This window comes from Eulemur rufifrons, chromosome 2 (assembly GCF_041146395.1).
Source record: "Eulemur rufifrons isolate Redbay chromosome 2, OSU_ERuf_1, whole genome shotgun sequence".
NCBI classification, from domain to species: Eukaryota; Metazoa; Chordata; class Mammalia; order Primates; family Lemuridae; genus Eulemur; species Eulemur rufifrons.
The window spans coordinates 95,359,280-95,378,813 of NC_090984.1; the positions used below are offsets into that span (position 1 = coordinate 95,359,280).

General features: G+C 51.6%; 2 protein-coding genes across 2 annotated transcripts in view; one reads left to right on the top strand and one right to left on the bottom strand.

The window, feature by feature from the left end:
* The window catches only part of PLEKHH1 (pleckstrin homology, MyTH4 and FERM domain containing H1), a 49,777-nt gene extending 30,399 nt beyond the window's left edge, over positions 1-19,378 (top strand). The window contains exons 8-29 of the mRNA XM_069487779.1: positions 253-331; positions 1,055-1,146; positions 3,054-3,204; positions 3,432-3,574; positions 4,600-4,710; positions 6,171-6,257; positions 6,610-6,771; positions 7,728-7,808; positions 8,206-8,388; positions 9,113-9,221; positions 10,033-10,145; positions 10,845-11,021; positions 11,347-11,444; positions 11,953-12,130; positions 12,711-12,866; positions 13,896-13,996; positions 14,737-14,878; positions 15,624-15,766; positions 15,878-16,007; positions 17,629-17,715; positions 18,020-18,166; positions 19,151-19,378. Coding sequence (XP_069343880.1) covers positions 253-331; positions 1,055-1,146; positions 3,054-3,204; positions 3,432-3,574; positions 4,600-4,710; positions 6,171-6,257; positions 6,610-6,771; positions 7,728-7,808; positions 8,206-8,388; positions 9,113-9,221; positions 10,033-10,145; positions 10,845-11,021; positions 11,347-11,444; positions 11,953-12,130; positions 12,711-12,866; positions 13,896-13,996; positions 14,737-14,878; positions 15,624-15,766; positions 15,878-16,007; positions 17,629-17,715; positions 18,020-18,166; positions 19,151-19,312 — 2,832 coding nt within the window. The 3' untranslated portion in view covers positions 19,313-19,378. The remainder of the gene's footprint in view (positions 1-252; positions 332-1,054; positions 1,147-3,053; positions 3,205-3,431; positions 3,575-4,599; positions 4,711-6,170; positions 6,258-6,609; positions 6,772-7,727; positions 7,809-8,205; positions 8,389-9,112; positions 9,222-10,032; positions 10,146-10,844; positions 11,022-11,346; positions 11,445-11,952; positions 12,131-12,710; positions 12,867-13,895; positions 13,997-14,736; positions 14,879-15,623; positions 15,767-15,877; positions 16,008-17,628; positions 17,716-18,019; positions 18,167-19,150) is intronic.
* Positions 1-19,534, bottom strand: part of TMEM229B (transmembrane protein 229B) — a 206,365-nt gene that overhangs the window by 100,423 nt on the left and 86,408 nt on the right. The gene's annotated exons all lie outside the window — the stretch shown is intronic.

Genomic DNA, 19,534 nt, shown 5'->3' on the forward strand with positions numbered 1-19,534 from the left:
TTCCAGGTGTTAAATGTTTACGTTAATTATTTCATTTGCTCTCTCAGCAGCTTGAAAGGTAAGTACTACCTCCATGGAGGAAAAGGAGGCTCAGAAATGAGGTAACCAAGATTCCTCAGCCAGTCACTGGCCCACCTTGGATGTGGACCCAGGTCTGCCCACCTCCAGCGCCATGTTTTCACCTGCACACGCTGGAGGGGCTGGGCTGGGCACAGTCCTGGGCCCTGACCCACCTGGGACCTCTCATTCCAGGAGAGCCGGATCTACGCTGTGGCCACATCGGGCATGCAGCTCTCAGACGTGTCTCCCAAAAGTATCACTGCCTGCTGTGGTGAGTCCCAAGTGAGGCGTGAAGGGATCAAACGCCCAAGGTGGGAAGGGTTGGCAAGCAGGGAAAAGACTGAGCAACACCAGGGCCAGGGTTGCCTGGCACCCTGTTCCCTTCCCCAGCAGGTGAAGCTCAGGTGGGATCACAGCAGGGGCTGCCTAGGAGGGAAAAGGAAGTCGTGCAGGTTCAGCTCATCACAGGGTTGTAGCCAGCCACAGAGCAGGGAAGGGACCTTGGAGGGTCCTCCAGCCCAGCCTCCCACCCGCACAGGCTTCCTTCTGCAGGGTGAGGCTGCGGGTGGGAGGAGCCCCGAGTGCCCTGGTCCAGATGAGCCCCACCCACTGGCTTCTGAATCACAGTCCCTGCATGAGGGAAGAGCCCCATAGCAGCATGATTAGTAACTCACGTTGGCAAGAGTGGGAAAGGGCACAAGCCTCATGGAGCATAAGATAATTAAAGGGCGAGGCTTTTCGATTCCATTGTGATGGGTTTTTTTTACTGCGTGGGGACCACAGTCCCCAAAGGAAGTCAAAGAGAATGGAAAGGAGGAAGAGAAGATGAACAAGGCCTCGGACCCCCCTGAGATCTGTCACTTGGTCTGCTGCTGGAGGGAATGCTGTCTGCACAGCTCTCCCCTTCCTCCTTGTCTGCCTAGTCCTCTGCCTCCCCCACACCCTTCCCGGGTTTTACCACCTGAGTTAATTTCATCCCCTTTTCCCTGCTCAGCTTCAAGCCTTCCTGCCCTTGCATCCCCTGGGCCTTTCTCTGGCCTCATCTACAAGAATGTCACCGTGCCTGTCTACACAGCACTGAAGGGGGTAAGAAACTGCTGTGCAAAGAGGGGGTGTCCCCTTCAGGAGAGGCCCCTGGTCTCTGCATGCAATGACTGGGTGGGACTCTGGGGTCAGGCCTCTGCACACGGTGACCCTGCTCAGGGAGCTCAGCCCACCATATGTCATTTTGTCTTATTTATTTTTATTAGGTTGTTGTTATAAAAACTCTACATTTACAAAAAGTTGAATCAGTATGAATGTGGCGGAAGGAAGAAGTTTAGGTTAAACCTGTGGCTGCTTCACCTCTCTCCATCTTTTCTCAAGTCTGTCCCACTCGCCAGGTGCTGGAGGGCAGCGGGGCTCCTTCCAGAATTGTTTAGATATGTTCAAACATGGATGCCCATAACATCACTACCTATTTTTTTAAAACAAAAATCAGATATAACTGCAACATGATGTTTTCAAACACACTTTTGTCTCTTATTGGTTTTTCAATCATAATAGTAATACTTGATAAAACTTATTTTATTTTATTTTTTATTTATTTTTTTATTTTTTATTTTTTAAGACAGAGTCTCACTCTGTTGCCCGGGCTAGAGTGCCATGGCATCAGCCTAGCTCACAGCAACCTCAAACTCCTGGGCTCAAGTGATCCTCCTGCCTCAGCCTCCCGAGTAGCTGGGACTACAGGCATGTACCACCATGCCCGGTTAACTTTATATATATTTTTATATATATATATATATATAAAACTGCATATGTATAATGATATATATATATATATATATATTTTTTTTAGTTGTCCATATAATTTCTTTCTATTTTTAGTAGAGACGGGGTTTCGCTCTTGCTCAGGCTGGTCTCGAACTCCTGAGCTCAAACGATCCGCCCGCCTCGGCCTCCCAGAGTGCTAGGATTCACGCCCGGCCTAAAACTTTTTATAGAAGAATAAAAAACCAAAAGCAAAATTTCCTCTCACATTACTTTTCCCTGATTCTTAACCCCGCAGGCAACTATCATTAATGGTTTAGTGTTTTATTCTGTAAGGCCCTCTGATGCCTTTACAGATATGCACATGTTCTTTCTCTCTCTCATGTGCACACAAGAGGGATCATATATATGTCATCTGTGCCTTAATTGTTCACCTAGCCATATGCTGGAAGTGGAAGCGCCCGTTCTCTCTGTGTGGCTGCTGGTGCCTTTGGTATAGATGCACCCTAACTATTGTAAGCTTTCCTCCAATGATTGTAATTTAGGTCATGTTCCTATTTTTCTCCAAAATAAGTGTTGCAATAAACATCATTGTATAAATACATCTTTGTGAACTTACATATACATATCTCTGTAGGACAGAGTTCTAGAGGTAGGATTTCTGGGCAAATTATATGCATATTTTATAATTTTTGACAGATACCTCCAAATTACCTTCTAAAAACGCCTTACATGCCACAGCATCCTGTTTCCCATATTCTTTCCATACTCTCACCAACTCTGAGTAATCAGTCATTTTAAATGTTTGTCAATCGAGATGCTCTCATTGATTGTTTCGATGTCCCCCCCATATTCTTACGGGCCCAGCACGCTTCCACTGCGCGACTCTCCACGTATTTTTAAAGCTCCTGTCCCCACGCTTGGCCTGTGGTGTGGTTTTCTGGCCCCCTAGTGGCAGAGAGCAAGGGTCACAGCACGCAGGTGTTCAGTCTAGGCAGGGCAGCTGCTTTGGGGACCACAGAGGATGGTGTCTGGGGGAGGGAGGCCCAAGGAGAAGCTTGGAGGTAATGACACAGGAGCGAGGCCAGGAGGGAACTTGAGGGAACTTACGCTGGAACAGTTTGTTCAGAGCCCCGGCTGGGCAGTAGCCTCCACATTGCCCCAGACAGGCTGTATTGGCCACATCCGGGGTACTTGGAGCCAGAGCGTGAGCTGCAGTGGGGGAGGGTCCTGTCTTGCAGAGAGCCACCCAGATCAGCAACGTGCCCCTTGCGGATGAGTCCTCTGGGTCCGATGACGACTGCAGCTCTCAAGCGAGTTTCCGAACTTCGGTCCCCTGCTCTGAGTCCAGGAAGACCAGTGGACTAGGCAGCCCTCGAGCCATCAAGAGAGGTACGGAGGAGGGGAGCAAGGGTGGGGTATAGCAACAAGGAGCCCCTCACCTCTCCCCATGGGCATCTGAGTACGAGGGCCCCTGCTTGATCTGCGTTGTGACCCCCAGCAGCTCCACCCTCCCCCAGACTCAGGGGTCCCGGGTGGGCAGGGAAGACTCTGCAGCTCCCGGGCTGCGTGAGTTGGGAGGTGTGAGACCCGGGCCTTGACCCCTTCTCCGTGGCAAGGCGTCTCCATGTCCTCGCTGAGCTCCGAGGGAGACTACGCCATCCCCCCAGACGCCTGCTCGCTGGACAGCGACTACTCAGAGCCTGAGCACAAACTGCAGCGCACCTCGTCCTACTCCACCGACGGGCTGGGCCTAGGCGGGGTGAGCCGGGAGCACAGCCCCACACCCTGCTGCGGGGTGGGGGGCCGGGGTGGGAGCACAGCTCCGGCAGAGGCTGCATGGGGCCCTCAGCACAAGACACAGGCAGCAGCTGTGTGAGGTGCGGGGGCCCTGGGCTTGGTGGAGGGAGGGGGCATGGGGCTGGCCTGGGGGGTTGTACAGTTATGGAGTCAGACACACGCAGACTCCATGAGGCAGGGAAGAGTGAGCCCAGCGAACTCCTCGGCATACCAGGAACGGCCAGTTGCTGAGAGCCCACCATGGCCCACAGCCCCACGGGTTTTACATATGTGACCTTGTTTGATCGCCACTCTGACCCTGCAATGCTAACTCCAGCTGACATTTACTGAGCTCTCACCGTGTGCTCAGTGCCTTTCCTGCCTTGTCTCATTTGTTCTCACAATCCTCTTGGGATTATTACCCCATTTCATGGATGAGAAGCCTGAGGCTCTGAGATGTGCTACTACCTGCCATGGCCGGCAGTAATATGGATCTGTCCAACTCCCCAGCGCTCGTCCCACACCTCTCTGCTGCCGTGTCCCCCCCTCCGCACTCCACAACCCTCCCCAGGCTGGCTGATGGGCCTGGTGTTCCCAGACTGCCTCGCCCTCTCTTCCGTCTGTGCTGCCTTTTTCCTCCTCTCAGCTCGTCTTCCAGGTAGAGGCTGGCCCTTCCTTCAAAGGCCAGTTCGGGTCTGGCTCTTTCCTGATGTCCTCCCTGGCCTGCCTCTCCCTCTTGCAGCCCATCTGTTCATGGCGAGGTCTTCCCCAACCATCGTGGAAGCCCTTCCATGGCAGGACCACCCGTGCTTTATTCAGTCCCCTCTGAACCCTTAGCAGGGAATGGCGCCGTGAAAATACACGTAGCAGGTGCTCAATAATTTTCTTTTAAACATGGATAACAAGCCGTGACTCAGCTGGACCATTTAGGCCTGTGTGATGTGCAGGAGCCCCAAGTGATTTCCCCTTTCTGTTGCCCTCTCCCCCCCACACCCTTCCGCCCCTCAGGAGTCACTGGAGAAGTCGGGCTACCTGCTGAAAATGGGGAGCCGGGTGAAGACGTGGAAGAGGCGCTGGTTTGTCCTGAGACAGGGACAGATTATGTACTACAAGTCCCCGGTGAGAGCCTCCTCCTCGGCACTCCAGTGAAAAGGACCCCACCCCAGGCGCTGGACCGTGTGAGGTGGGATGGAGAGGGCAGGTGCAGCCCAAGGCCAGAAGGGCAGAGGTCCGGCAGGCAGGGAGAGGCCACCTGACTGGGCACCCAAGTCTTTGAGCCCCACACGGGGACAGAGGCTGGTAACCGGTTCTCACGACGGAATAAGGCGGAGGCAGGCAAAGGCAGGTCAGGCCAGTCGGCCTGGCAAGTCCTTCTTCCTTCAGAAGCTGATTTCCTCTATGCCTGGTTCCGTAAAAGAACTTTCCCAGGCTGCCCTCTCGTCACCTAGAGTAGGGGTCCCCAACCTATGGTGAGTTGTATAATTATTTCATTATATATTACAGTGTAATAATAATAGAAATCAAGTGCACAATAAATGTACTGCGCTTGAATCATCCCCACACCATCCCCCTAGCCTGCCCCCAGCCAGGCTCTGTGGAATAATTATCTTCCATGAAAATGGTCTCTGGTGCCAAAAAGGTTGGGGACCACTGATCTAGATTGTTCTAACAAGCGAGTTCATTGCCTCCTCCAACCTCTTTCCTCCACTGTTTGGAATTAAGGAGCCTTCGATACAGGAACTAGTTTGATGGGATCTCCCTGAAGAACCAATTTTAATGTTTTAAAGAGGGCAAAAGGCCTCTTGTGCAACTCCAGATGACTGGCAGTGACTGTCATGAACACCATGTTAAGGATTCTGGGCCTGTGTTGCTCAGTGAGAAAGCATGCCGTGATTGAGTGGTAATGTCTGCAGTGACACTGGAAAGGGTACTAATAGTAATATGTATGTCATTTATTTGCCATACTTGGTATAAAGGATGTAGTAGAAAGAATTTAAGGGCTTTATAGTTCAGTAATAACCAGGTGGCTTCTGACCCAATTTTAAAGGCTCATTCTATCCTTTTTTGTTTCTTTGGGGTTTTTTTGAGACAGAGTCTCACTCTCTCATCCGGGCTAGAGTGCTGTGGCATCAGCCTAGCTTACGGCAGCCTCAAACTCCTGGGCTCAAGAGATCCTCCTGCCTCAGCCTCCCGAGTAGCTGGGACTATAGGCGCACGCCACCACGCCTGGCTAATTTTTTCTATTTTTAGTAGAGATGGGGTCTTACTCTTGCTCAGGCTGGTCTCAAACTCCTGACTTCAAGCAGTCCTCCTGCCTTGGCCTCCCAGAGTGCTGGGATTACAGGCGTCAGCCACCGAGCCTGGTCACATTCTATCCTGTTTGAGGCCTGGGTCAGGAGGATCCATGTTTCTACTTAAGGCTCCATTTAGCTATTAATATTAATAGAACCAGAATCTATAATAAGTTACCCACCATAACATAGCCAGGAATCTTGGGACTCACTTTCCCCTTTGCCTGTGACCTGGAGTAAGCTATAAGGGGAAGGCTCCACACTCCAATCACTTTCCTTCCTTTACAGAGTGATGTCATCCGGAAACCTCAAGGTCAAGTGGATCTGAATTCCCATTGTCAAATTGTTCGAGGGGAGGGTGCCCAGACATTCCAGGTGAGCTTGCTCCTAGCAGCTAGTATGCCGACCGAAGAGGTGATGGGTTTGGATACGGCTGTGATTGAGACAAAGATGGGGCAAAATGAGCATGAAGGAAAGACATGACATCAATATTTGGTTGTAATCCTAGTTTGTGAGTACAAGAAAGGAAGAGGAGACAGAATGTAAGAGATGGCAGGGAAGGAAGGAAAGACAGAGAGAAGAGGAGGAGGAAAAGAAGGGAGGGAGCCAGAGGATAGGAAGAAGGAAGGCCCAGGGGGTTCCAGGGTCTGGGCCACCCCAGAGCCAGGTCCTGGTTATTCCATCCTCCTGTCTTGCTGCCCCTGGCCCTGCGTCTCACCCTCCACAGCTCATCTCTGAGAAGAAAACCTACTACCTGACGGCTGATTCACCCAGCCTGCTGGAGGAGTGGGTCCGGGTGCTTCAGAGCCTGCTGAAGGTGCAGACCACTGGGCCTCCAGCCCTGCCTCAGGGTGGCACCAAGCCCACAGTCAAGGGCTGGCTGACCAAGGTACGGTGTGGGGCTGACAGCAGAGGAATGTCAGGGGAGCCAGGAGTGGGAGTGCCAAGGGGTGGTGAGTCCCCTTCTTATATCATACATGGCTCCTTTCTCCAGGAGATTCCTCACGGTGATTAGCTGGTTGGCCCTTAAACATGGTGTGACCACAAGGTGATGGTGAACGATTCCCTGGAAACAGAGATCAGAGTTGTTAGAACAACAACTCTTCTATCCAACTGCTTGTCTGGGCTTTCTTGAAAAACAAAAAACAAAAAAACTATTTTCAAGACAGAATAGGGACAGGAATGTCTTATACCCACTTTGAGGTCATTAGGGGTTGCCCCCGCCCCCACCTTCTACCCACTACACCCCTGTATTAATAGTGGGAAAGACCCAGACGAGGTAGCTATGGTCATTCAAACACTTGCAGGATCCCCGGCCTGCCCTGAAGACATTTTAGTTAGGGCTTTTCTGGTTGCAAGGAGCAGAGAAACACTTGGTAACTCCAAGAAAAGGGAAGTTAATAGGAAGCCTGTGAACTAGAGCAGAAGACCATCACTAACCAAGGCAACTCGTGCTTAGCAGTCTCAGTGCTCGCGGGCTCGCTTTGTCTGCCTCTGCCGCCTCATTCAGTCTGTGTTTATGTCTTCCTCCTCTGCTTGTGTGTGGTTTCTGTTCCCTGCCATGGCCCTTACCTCCCTCATGGCATCCTGACAACCCTGGCCTCCGCCAACCAGCAAGTTCTTCCTGTTTTCATATTCCTAGGGGGATGTCTGATTGGCCTGGTTAATTGTTTAATGGCAGGTCACAGGGCACTGGGATGCCATGTGGACACCATGGCACCCTCGCTCTGAAAGGCGTGGTTCCATTAGCAGGGAGTCAGAGTGGCATCTCCACTAAGAGCCTGAGTTTGACTGTAGGTCCAGGGTCACCTGGTTCTAATAATGTGGATCATTTCTGTCTCACAGGTAAAGCATGGCCACTCCAAGCTGGTCTGGTGTGCTCTCATTGGGAAAACTTTCTACTACTATCGGAGCCATGAGGACAAGGTATTTCTTCCACCTCCTGACAGCACTCACTCTCCTGCTCCCCCTAAAGCAGATTACTGCGGCTCCATGCCCTGATGGAAGTCCCCAGCTTTACCCTCTATCCCACCTAACCCCACGACAAGTACAAAAGACAGTTGGCTGATCCCTCCAGAGTGCGTGGCCAAGTGCACGTGGCCAGCAAATTGTGCCCTGTGTGGCCCGTGGTGCTTCTTTCTCTAGGCAGGCCTCATTCTGCTCCCAGCCTGGCTGGCGAGCTGCAGTCTCTACTGCCCACCTCCCCATGCTGTCATTCGTCCATATCCACACTTGCCAGCCCTGCAGAGCCTAAGCGTTCAGAGAGAAGAGACTCTCCCATCCCCCACTGGCTCTCCCACTCACGGAAGGCTCATGTCCACAGCGACCCCTGGGCCATCTGCCTGTGCGGGATGCACGCATAGGGGAAGTAGATCGATCCTGTGACTCAGACGAGGACTATGAGGCTGGAGGAACCGGCCGGCTGCTTTCCTCCCACTGCACCCTGGTGATCCACCCCCCAGAGCACAGCCCCACCTACCTCCTCATTGGCACAAAACATGAAAAGGTAAGGAAGGGGGCTGGGCCTCCACGGCCAAGCTTCTGATCTTCCTTCTCTCTTTCCCCTGAGCTTCCCAAAATTCAGCTTTGTTTCTGTCTTGGACAGTTTGGCAACTAATACTCCCTGAATGGGAATATTCCTTTATATTGAATTCATTCCCAATGACCAGCTTCTCTTCACTAGGGCCATGAGATAAAACCACAAACTTGAAAACTTGGGTTCACGTTCACCTGATCTTGAGTCTTTCCTCTTAGAGACTCTTGGCCTTTTCTATTCTTTTCTTTTCTTTTCTTTTTTTTTTGGAGACAGAGTCTTGCTCTGTTGCCCGGGCTAGAGTGCCATGGTGTCAGCCTAGCTCACAGCAACCTCAAACTCCTGGGCTTAAGCGATCCTACTGCCTCAGCCTCCGGAGTAGCTGGGACTACAGGCATGCGCCACCATGCCCAGCTAATTTTTTCTATATATTTTTAGTTGTCCAGATAATTTCCTTCTATTTTTTAGTAGAGACAGAGTCTCATTCTTGCTAAGGCTGGTCTCGAACTCCTGACCTCAAGCGATCCTCCCGCCTCGGCCTCCCAGAGTGCTAAGATTACAGTGTTGGCCTTTTCTTGTGCCAAGCAAACTAGCTGAGCCCTGCCATGGGCTTGGCCCCTTCAAGGTGCGCTCCTTGGAGCTCTTGCCTCCACTCTTCCCACCCATCCCCATCTGGTGGCTTTCTACCCTCTTCCAGGATACGTGGCTTTATCACCTCACAGTGGCTGCAGGTGGCAGCAGTGCCAAGGTGGGCACTGCCTATGAGCAGCTCATTGGAAAACTGATGGATGGTGAGGGAGACCCAGGTAAGGCAAGGGTGGCATCACTGCTTGGGAGGAAATGGCTGGGTGACTGTTGGTCAAGAACCCAAAGAAAGCACTGTTGTGCCATGAAGGTGGGTTTAGAACACCTAGGCCACAGAGGGGACTTCCCATTCCAACTTTAGGGCCCCTCTGTCTCTGGCCAAGATACTGAGGTGACCGCTCTGAATCTTGGGGAGTTTATCTGGGAAGCAGACTTTCCAGTGACTGCGTAAATGTTTTACTTTGTTCAACCTGCAGCTTTGCTGGCTGGGCAGACGGTTGAGGAAAGAAGGTAGCTGGTTAATCTGTAGTTAGAGTTTGTTAATCAATAAATGAAACCTAAATGGGCATCAGGCTAACCTAAACCTGGGCTGTTTGGGGTCTTTATTTTGCTACTGATCCTCAGGGCCCTGAGGAACTAATGAGCGACATGTCCCCCAGCATCCCTTTCCTGCTGCTCCGAGGCTTGTTCATCTCAGGCCGATTCAAACACTCCCCCCACCCCCAGCCTGACACTCTAAGGGGCCTGCCCTGCACACTTCCTCTTGCACTCAGGCACCCACAGCCTTGCACACTCACCCCCGCGGCAGCTCCACGAGGAAGGCGGTGGCCACCTGCCTGTGCAGCCGTGCTGGGAGTGTGCTAACTGCAGTGCACACCTGCATGCCCCACTCCGCGGATGATGAGCCCAGCACAACCCATGTGTTCCAGATAAACAATTATCTTCCCCGCAAATTAAAGTCGGGGTAGGTGGCAGGTGAGGATCCTCCTCGGTGGTAACTGCTGCTGCTCTCTGGTGCTGTGCTTTGGGCAGATTCCCCGCTGTGGCGGCACCCCATGCTGTGCTACAGCAAAGATGGGCTGTACACCTCGCTCACCACCCTGCCCTCCGAGGCCCTGCAGACGGAGGCCCTCAAGCTCTTCAAGGTAAAGAGGGAGTGTAGCTCAGGCCCACCGCTGGCAGCACCGACACCACGTTGCTCGGGCTCTGCCTGAAGCAGCTTGAGCCCACCGTGGTGATGCTCGGGTGGAGGAGACCCATGCAGTCGGGCCGGGAGAGGGGGGCGCCCACAGAGGGATCTGGAGGAGAAGGGATAGAAACTCCCACAGGGTCCCCGTTGCTTCCTTTGTGGCAAGAATGTAATCCTCTCCCTGGGAGGGAGGAAGCTCCGGAACTTCACGCACAAGTCCTTGCGAAAGGGCTCCCTAATGGAAACTCTCCCTTACAGAGCCCCCTCCTCCTGTAGTTCAGCAGGAAAGGCCAGGTTTGTGTTGCTTCTGGACCTTAGAGATTCTGACCCATTTTAGAACATTCTTTGTGCCTGTCTGAATTTTCTATTTTTTTAAAAAAGGAATTTATCTTGCTTATGTAATGGAAACATTAAGAAAAAGAAAGATTCTATCCCAAAGTAGCCCCTTTCAGTAAGCATCAACGCTCTCAAGCAGTAAGTACACCCCTCTTAGAAAGGGCTGTCTCTTGGTGAATTTGAGCATCCCTTGAGCCCTGGGGGATGGCCCAGGCTGTTTGCCTCTCCGCTTAGAGTCAGAGACCCCATTCCACTGTGAGAGAGGACAGTAACCCAGGGGCTGTTGGTCTACCTGTGCTCACTGTCGTTTCCCTCCCAGTCCTGCCAGCTCTTCATCAACGTGCCTGTGGAAGCCGCCTCGGTGGACTACCACGTGTCCCTGGCCCAGACCGCACTGCAGGTCTGCCTGGTCCACCCTGAGCTGCAGAGCGAGATCTACTGCCAGCTCATGAAGCAGACCAGCTGCCGCCCGCCTCAGAAGTACTCCCTCATGCAGGTGGGCCTCCCAAGCGCAGAACAGCTGACAGGAGCCCATGGCAAGGGGGGCCCAGGTGGGAAAGATGGGCGGGGGTGACTGGGCAGGCATGCGCTGAGCCTAGCCGGCAGGTGCCTGGGTGCTTGAAGCTGCCGTGCTATCCGTGCACCATCAGATTGGGTGACTGCCACTCTGGGTCAGCCTGACCAACTGGGCCATCCCAGGACCCACAGCAGTTGGGACTTTGGTTTGGGGAAAGAGTGCCGAAGGCTCTGCAGTTCAGGGCTGTGAGGGCAGGTGGCGCTGCAGACCCAGCACTCACCCCCTGTGCCTGTGTCCCCGACAGTGCTGGCAGCTCCTGGCTCTGTGTGCCCCACTTTTCCTGCCCCAGCATCACGTCCTCTGGTATGTCAAACAGCAGCTCCAACGCCACGCAGATCCCAGGTGAGTGAACCTGGCTGCTTTCCTCTGTCACTCAAGTACTGCCGCCTGTGGCAGGAATAAGAGGGACGACGGGAGACTGGGACAGACCAGATTGCTCCTGCCCTCCGAGATTGCTCAGTGGTCAGGGAGACTTCACCCATCATTGTGCGCACAAATAGGCACGTGGTGATCTGGGCATGCTTGGGCTTCTCTGCACACCAATCCATGTGTCCATGGATGTATTGTGACAGCTCTCATGTGAAGCCACATTGCCCCCAAATTGTCCCCAAGTGCTCATTCTCTGTTGCTATGTCCCCTGGTTGCTGGAAGAAAATACCATGCCAGCAGCGTGCTGCATATAGGTCCTGAATGACAAGTGAACACCCAGCCCAGAGTCGTCAGGCTGTTCTCACAACCTGCCCCAGCTATGGTTTTGGTCCTGGCTAAGTCTGGGTAGTGACTCAGGGTGCCAAGGTGGCAGGATGAGCAGAGTCCCTAACAGTCCTGTCTTACTTCTCTTGCATTTTAGAAATGAAACTGGCCAGTATGCCACCTACTGCCAGCGGGCAGTGGAGCGGACCCTGCAGACTGGGGAGCGGGAAGCCAGGCCATCACGCATGGAAGTGGTGTCCATCTTGCTGCGCAACCCCTTCCACCACTCCTTGCCCTTCAGCATCCCTGTGCACTTTGCCAACGGGACTTACCAGGTGAGGAGGCTGGCCATGCTCCCTGCCCCGGGTCTCCTATCACTGTCCCAGAGGAGAATACCTTTGGGCCAGGTGGGTGCCAAGGCTCCTTGGGCTTGGTAGATTCTCTCTCTCTCTCTTTTTTTTTTTAATTATCCAGCCCAAAATGTCAATGGCAGATTCTTATTAGGCAAATTAGCAAAAGGGATGGGCCCAGGATTTGGAGGGGTAGGACTGGGGTGGTTAGTGCCAGTATGTAGGGGGAAAGGAGCTTGAATCACAAAAGTGCTTCACTGGTGCCCCGGAAGTAGACCTCTTGAACCGACTGCATGGACAGCAAGGCTGAGACACGGACCAAGAAAGTGACATAAGAAAGGGCCCCCAAAATACTGTTAGTACAGGGACCGAGCTCATGTCCAAATCCAGTTTCCAGTGGGCAGGCTCATATCCCTCATGCACTGGCCCCTCCGCATGTGACTTGCTCTGGCCTCTCACATTCGCCCTCGCTCTTTCCCACCTGCTGTGCTCAGACCTCTCCGCTAGCCCTAGCGAGCGCCTCTCAGGAAGTTTGCTCTGGGACAGATCACCTCTCCCCCCACAGGTGGTTGGTTTTGATGGCTCCTCCACAGTTGATGAGTTCCTCCAGCGGCTGAACCAGGAGACAGGCATGAGAAAGTCATCCCACTCTGGCTTTGCCCTCTTCACAGACGACCCTTCCGGCAGGGATCTGGAACACTGCCTGCAGGGGAGTGTCAAGGTGACAGCCTCCCCACTAAGCCAGTTGAGCCCCTCCCGAGTCCCCTCCCAGCTCAGGGATATTGGTGGTGGGGAAGGAGCCCATCTAGCGGGTGCCTGACTGTTCAGCAGCCTGTTTGGTGCTGAGCCCAAGGTGCTACCTGGGTCAGCGTTCCTGTGTCATCCTAAAACGTACCTGGGCAGGCAGAGAAAAGCTGAGCTGCTGCGTGCCCTCATCTCTGGAAACAAGATCTGCACACCCGGCCTCCCTCAAGTGGCTATGCAGCATCCAGGGGGGAAGCCTCTTAGCTCAGTGTGTGGACAGGGAGGCCCCACCAAGCTGCTGCCAGTTACATCTGCCCACCTACCAGGCACCCTGTTGTACACCAGCACCTCACTTTCACCCTTTGTGCTGGGGCCCATGCCATGCTTATAGGTTCAGCCACATTTTAAGAGGTAGGTCCTTATGGTACCCCTGCAAGTAAAGGCCCTTGAATGGGATTTAATACCACTGTTGTATTATGGCCTGGGACCAGTACCATGGGGGGTGTTAAGTGTTTGTAGGAACCTGCTATAGCACTTGATGAGTCTCAGTATTTGGCTCTTGTCTGCTTTCTTTAAGGCAAAAGGATAAAGGCTTCTATAGTCTTTTAATGTTGCCTGGAAAAACTGTGCCATATATCTTTGTAAATGTTTGGGCATCTGTAAGGCTTTGTGACACAACAGGCCTCTGGGTATATTTGTTGAAGAGGAGAATGGCAGTCAATGGAATGGAAGTGGAGCCAGTGATATGAGGCCATGGTTTTTGATTGGGGCCTGCCTGGCCTCTGGGGTGGCCCCTCAGCTGTGAAGGCAGTGGGGGCAGAGTTCCTGGCTTTGCTGCTCACCATGTCCACGGTTCCCCATCTGTGAGGGGGTCCCTGGGTCCTGGGAGCACGAGGGCCCTGCAGGTCAGCCTCCTGATGGGAGGACCTCAGTCAGCTCTGCCCTGGCTGGACCATGTTCCCCTCATCAGGGGCTTTTCTGACTTTCCTCTTTTTGCCTCTTCAAGATCTGTGATGCCATCTCCAAGTGGGAACAAGCCCTGAAGGAGCTGCACGCTGGGAAGTCTGAGGGTGGGACACGTGTCGTGAAGCTGATGTACAAGAACAGGTCATGAGCACTACATGGGGGTGGGGCCAAATACAAGGGCTGCCCCTGGGTGCCAGCTCATCAACTCAACTAGTGGCCTGTCCGGACAGGCACAGGGGCCCACAGATATAACACTGCGTGGTGGTCACTAGCTGGGGCCCAGGCTAGCTCTGCTCTTGATCCTCTGTGAGGCCCAGGGCAGCTCAGGCTGTCAACCTTTCCTGTACCGTATGTGCACGCACACACACCAAGAAAACAGACCAACATCATGGGATGGCTGCACATGTTACTTTATGAGAGTGGTTTTGTGTGATCACCAGACATTTAAGGCTAAAGAATAAATAAATAGCTCCTATACCAATTCCAGGAAATACAAAAGTAGACATCCTGACTTTCTATCAATTTGAATAAGAAAATCCCATCCCAGGATGTCTCTAGGCAAATAATTTCCATTAGTCCTTGGAATCCTAACTCATCCAGTCCCCTAATAAGATATGATTCCAGGTACCAGATTCTGCTCACCAAATCCAGTAAATCTAATGGTACATTTAGAATTAACTATGTCTTCCTGTTAACTATGTTCCTGCATCTGCTGTGTGTCATACTTGGTTACATGTTTCTGGAGGCAATACAAAATAGGCTTATAAATAGTGTAAAATGAGTAGTTTCTCTTTTTGGAAATCAAGATAACAGAGCCAGAGAAAGCCCTGTCTCTGGGATCCCGGCTGAGCCCTGGCTTCTTCTCGTTCCCTTCCCTGTAGGCTGTACTTCCGCAGTCAAGTCAAAGGGGAGACGGATCGAGAGCGGCTGCTCCTCGCCTCCCAAACTAGTGGCGAGATAGTGGCAGGGAGGTTTCCTGTCAACAAGGAACTGGCTCTCGAGATGGCTGCTCTGATGGCCCAGGTAAGGATCTGTTCCGGAGGCAGGAGGGTCCGGATGCCATCTCAGGGCTGAAACACGGAGGTTCTGCAGATCCTGTGGTGCCCAGGAGAGGGCGGCCTGGCCACCTGGTACAGAGCACAGCTGACTCCTCACGGCAGACACAGGCGCACAACCTGGACTTGAAATCCAGAGACCTGGCTGGAGTCCTAGCCACCTTCCAACTGTGAGATTTTGGCCAAGGCACTTCACTTGTCTATGCTTTATTTTCCTTCTCTGTTTTTATTTTTTATCTTTATTTATTGAAGCTCGGAAAATTTAAGTAACTTGAGCCAGGACACAAAGCTAGCAAATGGCAGAGCTGAGATTTGAGCCTCGTCTGACTCCCAAGGCTGAATTTGGAACGCTCCGCCATGCTCTAGGCTCTGTAGCACCTTCAACCCTGTATCCCATAGTTTTGTATTGGAAGCCAGAATTTCCACATTGTTTTCCCTTGTCTGTCACTAACTGTGTCTTTGGAAAAGGCACTTTACCTCAGCTGCAAAATAAAAGTTGGTCTAGAATATCTAATATTCTATGACCCTAAGGTTGTTTCTCTGATGTCTATAAATCTTGAGATGAATGATTTGTCCACAGTGTTTTTCACATCCATTCATTCCCCACCAATTAAGTGATAAAGTAATGGTCTATTTCACCTCTCCAACAGCACCTACCCGGCCCCATCTGCCTCCAGATTCTTGACTGGTCTCTTCATGTGCTTCTACCACAGGTAGAATATGGGGACTTGGAGAAGCCTGTCCTGCCAGGCCCTGGGGGCACACCCCCTGCCAAAGCTCAGCATCTCCTCCAGCAGGTCCTAGACAGGTTCTACCCAAGGCGCTACAGACACGGGGCCCCCCCAGAACAGCTGAGGTAGGAAGGCTGCAAGGTCTTGTGGTACGTCCCTGTGGGAAGGCCTCGGAGCTGGAATGAAAACATGTTGGCACCTCACTGGCACCTTTTCTCTCCATCTGCCCAAACCAGGCACCTGGCAGACATGCTGACCACAAAGTGGGCAGCGCTGCAAGGCTGCTCCCCTCCCGAGTGCATCCGCATCTACCTGACCGTGGCCCGGAAATGGCCTTTCTTTGGCGCTAAGCTCTTCGTTGCTCAGGTAGGTGCCAGTGGAAGGAATGGCCCTTGGGAACACTCTGAGTGTCTCCTGGAGCTGCGTCCCGTCTGCTTGTGCGGAGCCAGGCTGGTCTGCAGCCCTCACCTCCAGCCTGGCAACACCAGGGCTCACTCTCTCTCCACCCATTTCTGGCCTACTCCAGACTTCCAGATCCAGAGCAGAGGTGTGATTCATTGCTTATCTTCTTCTTTCCTTTACTGACCTCTCGGTGCTACTCCTGAAAGAAAAGATAGGATCGACTAATTCATACACAAGGATTCAGACTTGATACCCCTCTCGAGTGCTTTCATTTTTAAAAAGTTTGCAAGACAGAACAATGTATAACCTAAACAAATACATGTCCACTGGTGTGGCATGGCACACAGGGGAATCACACTACTCAGGCAACTGTTAACTGCACCTCTCTGTGAAGGCCAGCAGTAATTTCAGTGGGAGCTTTTCTTCACCAGGTATCTGGTGTGCACGAACTTTATAGATAATCACATAGATAATCACAGGCATTACCCTGCACTCAAAGCTACATGGTGATCCTGTTCACTAAAGCTACAGATGAGAAAACGGACATTTACTCATTCATTCAACAGTCGTTGAGCTAACTCCTACTATGTCCAGTGCTAGTTGTTTCAGGTTATAAGAGGTAAGCAAATCAGATACAGTCCTTGCTGGAGTATCCCTTCTAGTGGGGGAGATACACATTCATCAAATAATCATATGCATATTCATTCTCATTCTCTCTCTCTTTATATATATATATATGTAAAATTTTAACAAGCTGTCATAAGTGCCGTGAAGGAAAAGTATAGGGGTATTATAAAGGCATATAACAGAGACCCTCTTGGTCTGGGAGGTGGTGAGAGGCTGGGAAAAGCTTCTGAAAAAGGTGACGTGTTCATCTGTCTCCCTCTTGGGTAGGAGAAATAGATCTTCTAGATTACCCTCCTGAAGCCTGGGCAGTGAAAATTAGCCTTTGTAGGAAATGTCCACTGAACAGTCACTTTCTTACTGGTAGGGATAAAGCCCGTAAGGTTGCATTCTTTTTTTTTTTTTTTTCTTTGTTTGATAGAAATGGGGTCTCACTCTTGCTCAGGCTGGTCTCCAACTCCTGAGCTCAAGCAATCTACCCACCTTGGCCTCCCAGAGTGCTAGGATTACAGGCGTGAGCCACCCCACCTGGCCAAGATTGCGTTATTGCTTTGCTATTTCTTTTACAGTCCCCAGGAAAATGGTTGAAGCCACATGCACTTCAGCTGGGAGACTCTGGGTGGAATGCTATGTTTTTGAGAGCCAGGAAAAAGCCTATTCCCTATGCCCATGACAGAGCAGCCAGGGCTGGCTATATTCTGTAGCACAGAGCTTTCCATCCAGTGTACTGTGGCAGCATGGGTTCTAGGTATGCCACCAGAGTGATCCCTTCTGCCCTTGGGATGGTTGGTAGGTGGCCAGACCCCCATGGCCAGATGCCTCCTGACACAGGCAGCCTTGTCTGTTTACTGTGTACACGGTACAAATACCATCTTCAGATCCACAGATGTGCCTTCTCATAAAGTCCTTATAGTTCAGAACCTCTGTGGATATGACTGATGAGATTTTCCTGTTTCCCCAGCCTGTCCAGGTGTCTTCCAAGGAAAACACTCTGCTGTGGGTTGCGGTGAATGAGAATGGTGTCAGCATCCTGGACCACAACACTATGGTACGGCAGGGTGAGGGCTGGCTCCCTGACCCTCCTCCTCCTGAACACTGTCTTTTCTTCTCCTCTCGGGACTCAAAGGTCTGAGCTAAGTGACCATGGTTTCCCTGCCCCCACCCAAGTTGCTGTCCTCTAGTCTAGACAAAGCTTGTAGACATTCAAGATGGATATCTCCAAATTATGACCAGTTCAGGGTTCTCCCTTCTTGGTGAAGGCTACCTGTACCTACAAAAGACAGGGAATGCTGGTTCTTAGCTCGGGGGATAGGTGGAAAGTTTCCCCAGAACTAACTGGTTCCTTTCCACAGCAAGTGCACGTCACTTACCCCTACTCTTCAGTGATGACCTTTGGTGGCTGCAAGGATGACTTCATGCTTGTGATTAAGTCCATTCCAGACCAGAGCTCTGGAAAAGGCCAGATTGAGAAGTTGATCTTCCGGATGGCTGCTCCCAAGGTGCGTCTGACAGCTGCTAAAACATTTTAATCCGATCTGGTATGATGTAGTGGGCTTGAAGCTTAGAGGAAACTGGAGTTATGATTGTGTTCTAGATGGGCCCTGCCCCAAATAAAATTATTTGTATTTGGGACAAATACAAAGGGTTCTGGTGGATTTGTATCTCAATATCACTGTTGGGCTAGTAGGTAGAAGAACTAGTTAGGAGGGAACTGACTTTGGTCTAGCTACCTACTACTGTGCTTGTCACTGGAATTCTCCAAGCCCCAGCACCACACAGGCCTGAACTGGGTGCCCACTTGCTCTTCTCTTCTTTGCAGCAGGCTCCGGGGTAGGGCAGTTTCCTTTGTAAGGGGCTCTCATCTTACCACTGGGTTCTGCTGACCCAACACTAGGTACAAAGTGGGACAGTCTCCACAGTGCTCCTTCTTCCTTGTGGTCTTAAAGATGGCAAAAAGACCTCTTTTGCTTTAAGGACTCTGTTCCTACTCAGTACAGGAAATGTTGACCAGCAAAAATAACAATTACAAAGGCTCAGAAACCTCAGTTCTGATTTATTGTTCCTGACTCCCTTCTGAGAGTAACTGGAAACCCCATTCTCCACTTTATCCTCAAGTTGGAGTTTGCCAAACCACCTCTTCCTTTTACTACCAACCCTGCTAAAGGAGAGGATATACAGATCCCTTACCCAAGAGGGCCCTCTTCCCTGGCTGTAGAGCTAACCAGAGCAGAATGTTGGTCCTCCTTTTCTCAGGAGGGTACTGTGTGTCTCAGAGGACTTCTAGTCCAATGCTCATTTCACTAGGCCTGTGAACCTCACAGTAATGATTCCCTTTGGGTATTTTCTCCCAGTGGGTATTTTAAGAGATTAAAGAAACTAAGGCCCAGGATGGTTATATACCCAATATGACAGCTAGTAAGTGAGAAAGTTAGGATTCAGGCCAAGGATAGTTCAATTCCTTCACTTCTCTGACCTCTCCTTAGATTGCGGAAGCTACCTTCATCATGGCCAGCTACATGAACCATTGCTCAGCAAATGTGAACCCATCCACCAACCCGCCAGCAGCCCGTCAGCTGTGGGACCTGGATGGACGACAGTTGTTTGCTTCTGTTCCCCGTGCTACCAAGGGGCCAACGTTGCTGTGAATATTTCTCCTACCCCTTTCCCTACCACCACTGGTGCCTCTGGGATTAGAGATCTATATCCTGGGGTGTGATACTACTGTGATGGGTCTAACAGCCCCCCTCCCCTGTTTGTTCTGTGGAATGTGTATTTCATTGTCTGTGAAACCTTTACCCACTAGGTGCCTTATAATGTTTCAGGGCCTGACTTTTAAAAATCTAGACCCAGTGTAAAAACCACTTACT